Here is a 9,593-nt window from a genome sequence, read left to right as displayed (position 1 = left end):
CTATATATTACCAATGCAACTAATAATACATCAGCTGCACACCAATGACGTCATCGGGCAGCAAAAATAACTAAAAGATGAACTAAAAGATTATTTCACATTCATATACGAAACATACTTACACATATTAATACAAAATGTGCCAGACTTTAATAATATTGTACGTGGAATTATCATATCGATTGTACCGATAAAATTGCGTGGGGGCATTCTGGTGAACAGATTCCATATACTTCATATAGTGAAGCGCGTCTCTTGCGTTCGGACGTCTGCCCTTTGCGCGTTGACGTCACTAGCACACTGGCCTTATTACTAAAGAGATTTATAGTTGTTTAAAAATAATAATAATATTATTATTATTCCATTTTTTTGCACGTAGATCGGAGAATGTTATTATTTTAACTAGTTTGGTCGTATAATTGTTTGACATTAATTGTCATCTTTATTCAGCCTAGCTACATAGTGACGTTTCTATTTTTTTTTTTCGAATATCATATTTACCTTGTTTACGGCCAGCTGTATTGAAGAGTGAAGGTTTATCGCAAAAAGTTTTTGCGTCTAACGGTATGTATAACTTGTCAATATCGACAACCAGTCAACCTTTATTTTTATTTATATGTACATATTTCTTTGTTTATCTTATGCATTTTGCTATGTAAATAAACAATTCTATATATTTATATTAATAAATATTATAAATAGTTTCGTGTATTTGGAATTTTATATATTAGCATATTATAGCATTTTGTTTACAAATATTTTAAATGGCCGATGATTTGTATTGACATTTATTTTGTTTACAATAAGGTGCATTATAAGAGTTATGTATTTAAAAAAAAAAGAAACTGTATTTACTCGTCTAATTTTGTAGAAATATGAAACTTTAACTTTAAAATAAGTATTTGCTATAGCAACAGTTATTTTAAATCGTAAACAATGGAATAAAATGCAGGAATTTAATTTCAATTATAGACAGAAGTATTATACGATTTATAAATAACAATGATTCAACTTTGTAGCGTGAATTAGAATAAGTACAGTCAGAAATGGTTAAGGAAAATGAAACGTGGTTTTAAATAAGTCTTTCTAGTTTAGATTATGCATATCGGTTTAAATAATGTTATTTTTAGTTTTAGTTTATATGTAATAATTATTATAATTATGCATTTAAATAAAATGCGTTGGTTATCAATATATTGTAATGGAAACTAATTATAGCTATGTGATTATATGTATGTATACATAATACCAGTTTTAAATGCAAAATGTCTCAGAGTGGAATATTACCACGTTCGTGTCACATACCTAAGCGTTTTATTTAATAAACTGCATTTAGTAGACATTTATACAATAATTATTATTATGCATTACTTGTTCTTTATTTATTATATTTTTCCTTAAAATCGTAACTTTAGATGAGCTGGACTATTATTGTTTTTTTAATTGAGATATCTATAAGCAATAATAATTATATAGAAAGTTACTTTCTTTTATAATATCTACATCACATAACAACGTAATAAATCGAGAATGCTGTTTCCAAGTTTATAGGTTTATTTATGTAGACATACTTGTAATAACGTGAAGCGTATTTTATCTTTAAAACAAGTTTACATATAGGATTATGGCAGTTATTTTTACTCGCTACCTGCACTTTGTTCTGGGATTCCTTGGATGAAAAAATGCCGGTCGAAAGTTCCAGCGAAGTTGGCGTTTGGAGCAAAATCTAATAATATTTCTAGTTACTTAAAAAATATTACTAAGAATAAAATTAATTAGATAAATCATACACTATATGCATGTTGGTAATAATAAAAAACAATAAATTTAATTATTATACTGTTCAAAACGTCAAGATAAGCTATATATAAGTAAATATACTTCCTATCTGCACTTTATGGCCACTATGGAAATTATTTATCATAATAATAAATTATATAATTAAAATAAAACCAAGCCGCGCCTCTACAGTTGCCTAGTTTTGCGCCCTTGACTCAGGTTCATCGCTCTCTCGTTGTGAATTGATCATCTGTCTTTGTCGCACTTATGGCATTTGTTATATAGGACGAATGGAGACACTATAGTCGTCCTTGTCCTTCAATCTGAATTTAGAATGAATGGCGGCAGAGTGTTCTAGTCACGATTTTTTAATTATCACCAACATAAAAAGTTTGTATGGTATACAAATATTATGCTTTCATCGTGACCCAAATAAAATCCTTTTTTTAGAATTGACCTACATATATTACATTTTCAATTTTATTAATGAATTTAATAAATATAAAAATTATTCATATTGTATAATGTATATTTTATTACTATAACTTGAAATTGTAGATAAAAAGAAATAATTTTTCTTGTTATCATTTATCTGTTGAGTAATTTACTACTGATATTACTTCACGAGGTTATTCTGTTTATTTTTTCTTAAAATAAGAACGTGACGAAAGCAATAAGCCATTCTGCCTTATATTATGCATATAAGTCATTGAACACAAATTAAATTAGGTTGCAAGCTGATTTATACCGGCCGAGTTGGTTCCGAGCTCGTAACTATGTAAATGCCTATCGGTAAATCCTTATCTAATTATCAAGCTAAAACCAGTAATAACCAAATTGAATTATGTACTAGTGTATTTTGAAAATACCGGGAGAGGAATGCTAACGAGGAATGTCAATGTTTTGGGAGAATTATTTTTATGTCTTTTACATATCGAAAAAAATAACAAACACATCGATCGATCGTCGATCATTCTAAAATGAGGCCACCGCGGTGAAGAAACGCAGCTATTGCGTTTCGACGCCTGTATTATAAGATCCGCTACTCAATCTGAAATATCCTGAAAATAGGGCGGAGAGTGGGAAACAGTTGGAGTGTCTTAACTAGGTTCATTGCCATATGGGAAAAAGCGTAAAGCTGAAAAAAATGACATAACAATGACTTATAACACAAAGTATTTTTCTTGTTTCAGATTATTTTGCTGAATTTTTGGAAATGTTGCAAATAGCAAAACTTTAATCTACATGTTCAGAAGGGGCACCGCATCTAAAAACAAAATAAAAAACAATTTGAAAAGTGATTTTTTCAAAACCGTGAAATCGAGGACTAGCCGGTCCTTGATGAACTCCACAAGTTACAATCCCTGCGCTCTCACACTTTGCATTTCGAAAAATCCTTGTCGCTATTCAGCGAGAGACCCAAGGTTAAGACATTGGTCAAGAGAACTAATCGTCTCATCAACGTAGACGGTTAGCTTTTGGATTTTGAATCCAAATTATACCTTTCTGTATCATTAGAGAAGATTCAGAAAGAGAAAAGTAGTGTACCTGTACGTACTTACATTAGTACTTAAAAGGCGCTTCTGAGACTAATGGACCCGCCAAGTACTTACGGAAATGGAATTCCAGGTAAAGAGAACGTTCTCAAGTATGATCCAAAAGTACCGTCTGAAGAGGAGAAGACTACGTCTCCACTTCTCATTAAATCCAACGATATCAAATATATCGATTCGGTAAACGATGATAAAGCCAGTCTAAGAGAGTTGAACAAGTCGAAAAACGATCTCAATACCATAAATTCGATGAAAACGGAATCCAATGAAGTAAGTAACAATCATTTAGCGGTGGCTTATCAAAAGGATGACAAAAGTGATGAAGATGCAAAGTCAACTAATGAGAGAGTAAAGTTTATGGGATTAGGAGATGCGGATAGTATTTGTTCTATCAAGCCATCTCCAGATCCAGGTCCTCAGATTCCCGATGGCGGATGGGGCTGGGTGGTAGTAGCTGCTTCATTTCTTATCGCCACAGTTGCAGATGGACTTGCTTTTTCTTATGGCTTATTGCAAAAAAGGTTTGTGGAGCACTTCAATACAAGTGAAGCTAAAACTTCTTTAATTGGTAGCCTGTTTATATCAGTTCCGTTAATAGCAGGGCCTATCATGAGTGCACTGGTTGATAGATATGGATGCAAAAAAATGACAATTGTTGGTGGTGTATCAGCTACTATAGGATTTGTAGCAGCAGCGTACAGTAATACTGTAGAAGCTTTGTATATAACCTACGGTCTAATTGCTGGCTTAGGTATGGGACTATTATATGTTACTGCCGTCGTGTCAATTGCTTATTGGTTTGAAAAACATCGTAATTTAGCCGTAGGCTTAGGATCATGTGGAGTGGGCTTTGGTACTTTCGTTTATTCACCTTTGACTACCTATTTATTAGATGAATATGGCTGGAGAAGTGCTCTGTTGCTCTTAGCCGGTACCGTACTTAATGTGTGTGTATGTGGTGCTGTGATGAGAGACCCAGAGTGGCTTGTACTGGAACAGAAAAAACAGAGAAAATTAAGTAAAGCAAAGAGGGCTTCCAGCTCTACATCGATATCAGCGAAATCAGGAGGTGGAGAATCTATGTATCCAGACGCGGAAGAATTAAAGACTATTATTAATAGTGGCGAAAATCCTGAACATATACTATCTGCTATTGTAGCTGCCATAGAAGAAGCAGAAAATATAGAAGCAGTGACAAAAATGAACGCTGATTTATCAAGTCAGCATAAAGTTAATTCTGTTATAAACCTTCCAACATTTTTAAGGCAACATGAAAAGGTAATTTTTTTATAATCTTCAATATTGAAAAAAACCTATTTCTTGTTAAAATTTTCAAATTCCTTTAATATATTTTATTATTTATTGTCAGGTGCCACCAGAAGTAATGGAGCAGCTGACATCAAATGAGCGCCTATACAATATAATTTTGCAGAATTACCCTTCATTATTAGCCTTGAAAAGTACATCAGAAACAAAACTTCCAACAAGCTCAAATAAAGAGAAACTTTCGAAGAAAGAGAAAAAGGACTTTGATAAGAAGCTTGAAAAAGTTAGAGAAAAATTGTTACAACCTATTCCGGAAAATAATACAGCAATTATTCCTCCAAGACGTGCAGATTGGTTCTCGAGACAAATTAATACTGATCATAATTATTTAAGAGGTATTCGTGTCCATCGTAACTCCATAATGCATCGCGGTGCTATGATGAATATTGCTAAATACAAGCTGAGGGCGTCATCCTGTCCCGATATCTATAAAAATTCTATGTGGTCTGTGGAAGATCAAGAGGAAAAGGTAAATACTTATATTACTCACTTTATTTAAAGGTAAAGATATATTGCAATTGGATATTTAACCCTTTGTAAGAAAAATCTTTTAAAAAAAATTGAGATACCTTAGGTAATAAGCAATTAGAAAATATTGATTTTAGTTTGTTTTCAAGATTAACTACCGTCACATCAGAACAATATGGAGTTTTCTTTATCAAAATTGCGAAATTTGAAATTTTTGTCCCTATTATCGGTTTTTTTAATTTAAAATTGTGGAAGTTAAGATCGAATTGGAAACTTTTAAAAACGACTCTAAAAAAATCCAATTATTTTTTATTTCTAAGTTAATTGTTATTTATAAATTTTTCAGACATGGGGACAACGATTGAAAAAAATAATAAATAAAACATTCGACTTCAACATGTTTACGGAGTTCCACTTCATGCTGATGAACTTGTCGACTTTGGTGTTATTCGTCTGGTTTATTGTACCTTACTTCTTCGTATCCACCTTCATGGAAGACAATGGTTATACTCACACTCAAGGATCGTTGATGCTCGTTATTTATGGTGTAGCAACTATAATTGGAATTGTAAGTCCTTAAAAAAATCCATCTCTTGTAGCTTCTCGATTTATCCCGTACATACCGGGATAGGCAGGTGTAATCTGGGAACCTAGTGTTAAGACACTAAAACACTTCGTGCATCACTACTAATCACTTGTGCTTAATTTGTTATGCTTAATTTATAAATTATATCCCAAAATGTATCGTTAGGAAATTAGTTTTACCATTCATATAAAGTAGAGCCATCAGATTAACTGATAATAGAGCTTGGTGATAATGTTCAAAATTATCATTAAATCATTAGTCTCGTCATGTATCATTAGAATTGTACTGGAGCTGTCTACTTATCTTATCTATGAATTATTTGCCTTGTAAGACTGTAGCTCTGAGAGTCTTACCAAGATTCAAGTGTCAAGGTTAATTTATTTATCAAATCTTTCGTTTGAGTAGCATCTTTGAGCTGCTTAGTAGTAGGTTTTGTGCGACTGTAAACGCGGCGGTTGTGGGTTTGATGCCTCAAGAATTCGAGGGAAAGTGGGGAATATTCTTAATAGAGAACGCAGTTTATTGACACTAGGTGCCTAGGTTTCCTCTGCCAACCCTGTCATGCGCTTGAAGGTTTAAAAAAGATAATAAAAATAATCATGTCAGTAATATAATTTGATTGTTTTTTATTTAAAAATGTTAAATTTATAAATATTTAAGGCAGCCTAAAAATATTCAATAGGTAAAAGAAGTAAGCATAAAATATAAGATTTATCTTTAGGAATTTACTATGAATTGTAATGCAATTTCAGGTGGGTCTTGGTTGGATCGGAGATCTTCCCTGGGTGAATATTACTAAAACGTATGCTATATGCTTAGTAGCCTGTGGGTGTACAATCTTGTTGTATCCAATCCTAATCAGAATCATGGACGCAAAGGAAACTTACAGCTTCTACATACTGGCTGCCAATTCTTTAGTATTTGGATTGACATTTTCTAGTTCGTATTCTTATACGCCAAGTATTTTAGTGGAACTGATTGCTTTGGAGAGATTCACTGTGGCATATGGGCTCGTACTGCTGAGTCAAGGACTTGGCCATTTAATTGGCCCACCTATGGCTGGTGAGTTGTATTATAAATAATCTTGTTTATTCCATTTTTTTATGCAAAAGCAAATTTAAAATAAAAAAAAACAAAATTTAAAGACGCTTGACAGCGATGTTAAAATTTTGATCTAAAACAAATGTTGAACATAAATCAGTCTGATGCTTACATTCCGAAAATAGTCAATTGCATTTTCGCAGCAATGTTTACTTTCTTGGTTCAGTTCCGCACGGCTGAGCTGTAAAACGTGTTTACCCATTCAGATTTGTTATAACAACTGCCTAAAATATAAATTTAGTGAATCAGAAATTTGTTAGGTTGTTCTTCTTTGAAACATATGGATGAAAAAAATATTGAAATAGTCTTCCGTTCTTTATTATGGTCACGAGTTCGATGACCACTTAGAGTTGCTGAAAATTAAGGATGAAGGGTCCTAATACCTTATATGTCATTTCCAATTCCAAACACTAAATGTGGGAAATGCGCGGAGAAAAAAAAATTTAAATAAATAGATATTATTGTCAAATTATCTTAAACTAGCGGACGCGCGCAGCTTCGCTAGCTTATTTAGGAGTGAATTCTAATAAACCATGAAACATGTGTTCAATGAAATATTTTTAAGAGTCGAAATTTCAAATTTTATAAAAATCGGTGGCAATTTGAAGATTTTTCCATACAAACTTTCAACCCCTTGTTTGCACCCTTAGGGGAAGAATTCTAGAAAACCATAAAAAATGTGTTCAAATTAATACTTTTAAGAGACTGAATTTCAAATTTTATAAAAATTGGTGCCGATTTAAAAAAAATCTATACTAACTTTCAACCCCTTATTTGCACCCTTAGGAGGAGAATTCTAGAAAACTATGAAACACGTGTTCAATTAAATACTTTTAAAAATCTAAATTTCAAATTTTATAAAAATCGGTGCCGATTTAAAAAAAAATCCATACAAACTTTCAACCCCTTTTTTACCCCTTTAGAATTCAAATTTTTCAAAATCCCTTCTTAGTGGATGTCCAGATTACGAAAGTAAACATCTGTCCAAATTTGATGAATTTGATTTTGTTTCTACGCACAGCGGTTACGGCTGTGCGTGCGTCTTACCTCAGTCAGTGAGAACAAGTCCTTTTATATATATAGATATTAAAAATTAATGTTTTCTATACAGGTGCTTTAAAAGACAAAACAGGATATTGGGATGCGGCATTCTACGTAGCTGGCATATGGGTCATTGTTTCCGGACTTCTAGTAGCAATCATACCGTATACGAAGAACTTTCGCATTATAGGCAATGCTCCTCTAGCTAAAGATGTCGCTATAGACCCTGAGCCTGGAATGAAAATTATTATTGCACATTAAATAAATTAATTATGTAAATTGATTTTGAAGACAAGAAATTACTTTAAAAACAATTATTATTCGTTTGACATAATTATTTTATTTATAGCAACATTTTGAGGGTTTTTTTTTTATTTTAGACGTTTGACATTCGTACTTTTTAATTATTATTATTGTTTGATGTATGTAGTACTTATGTACTTAGTATAATGTTTTTTTATCTGTGTCACAAGTGTGATTTAGTAATTTAGCAATTATTAATATTAATTTTGTGGTTTTTTATTTCTCTCATAAATATTACGAGTGTATGGAAGTAGTTTGTTTTATTTGTAGTAGCATTGGTACTTATAATAATATTGTCATCGTTTTACACTAACGATACAAAGATAATTTTGTTGGTGTTTTATTTAAAATATATAAACAAATAACCTTTTAAAAACAGTAGTCATCTTTTAATTTAGGAGTATATTTATTATATTATATAGTATTTAATAAGCAGAAATATCAATTTCATCCCGAATTCATATAATTTTTGCTTTATTATATTTTTTTCTATTTTTATTTCCCTATTATATATATAATGTGCCCACCTCAAAACTGCATATTTATTGTATTGGTTACTTGTAGTATATGCAAACATCTAATAAAACTGCCATCATATAAAATTTCATTTAGAGTAGGTACAAGTATTTCCTGGTACCTAAGATACTAATGATGAGATTTTAGTAAATGTGAGATATATTAGTGATATACGAGTATATTTTTTAACTACAAAATATTTTATGTACGAGTATTTCTAGAAGTTAAGATTTTGATCTACTTATTTAGATATTAAGGCATTATTTATCCGAGAATATTCATATTAAAACTATTTTTAAACAAATTTAGTTTGGCATCATTTATTATATGTAAGTCCCCTATATGATTTTCAAAATATCTTAAAATTATGATATACTTAAGTGAAAACTTAATACAAACTATATACAAAAGTGTGTATTGTCGAACATAGTAGTATAATTATTTACGTTTATTTAATAAATTTAATGAACTTTTAATATTATTAAATAATAGCCACGTGCATTATATATACGCCAAATTTCATACTCCTCCGTCTCCAGAAATTTTCTTGTGATAAATTTATTTATTTGGAGATATAAATAGATCTATTTAATAAAATATTTAAGAATAGATAAAACTATAAATAAGTAAAGAGTATAGTCGAAAATATCAATTATATTGAAAAGTTGGAGCATTAAAGGCTTAGTTCAAGTTTAGCATGTAATTGCAAGACGCAAAGACCATTTTAAATTTAATATTTAATTAAATTATTATTTATGAGTTGTTTAGTTTCATTTTACACATTTCACAATAACAAAAGTAATGGGTAAAAGATGTATCAATTCTTACGTGATAGCAGTATAAAATTTTTTTTTAAAATTATAAAAACAATTATATTATCAGGCAGCCTAAAATAGAAGATGTTGTTGTGGCATTTAGGC

The 9,593-nt window shown here is 30.9% G+C and overlaps 1 protein-coding gene across 1 annotated transcript; it reads left to right on the top strand.

Annotated features, from left to right (window-relative positions):
* The first annotated feature begins 236 nt into the window (after positions 1-236).
* On the top strand, positions 237-8,977 carry LOC146531641 (monocarboxylate transporter 9-like). Its single transcript, XM_085198417.1, has 6 exons — positions 237-564; positions 2,973-4,610; positions 4,702-5,127; positions 5,473-5,694; positions 6,465-6,774; positions 7,925-8,977. The coding sequence occupies exons 2-6, from the start codon at positions 3,372-3,374 to the stop codon at positions 8,113-8,115; spliced, it is 2,388 nt and encodes a 795-aa protein (XP_085054543.1). The 5' UTR covers positions 237-564; positions 2,973-3,371; the 3' UTR covers positions 8,116-8,977.
* The last annotated feature ends 616 nt before the right edge of the window (positions 8,978-9,593 follow it).

Source organism: Heliconius melpomene, chromosome 15 (genome assembly GCF_056956725.1).
Source record: "Heliconius melpomene rosina isolate 202511_hmr_F chromosome 15, ASM5695672v1, whole genome shotgun sequence".
In the NCBI taxonomy this organism is placed as follows: Eukaryota; Metazoa; Arthropoda; class Insecta; order Lepidoptera; family Nymphalidae; genus Heliconius; species Heliconius melpomene.
This window is presented reverse-complemented; position numbering and strand designations above follow the sequence as displayed.

Bases quoted from the DNA above. Each gene is read 5' to 3' on its own strand.
- LOC146531641 (XM_085198417.1), top strand. From the start codon at position 3,372: ATGGACCCGCCAAGTACTTACGGAAATGGAATTCCAGGTAAAGAGAAC. The intron at 5,128-5,472 runs GTAAATACTTAT...TAAATTTTTCAG, and splicing joins TGGAAGATCAAGAGGAAAAG to ACATGGGGACAACGATTGAA. The intron at 6,775-7,924 runs GTGAGTTGTATT...TTTTCTATACAG, and splicing joins AATTGGCCCACCTATGGCTG to GTGCTTTAAAAGACAAAACA.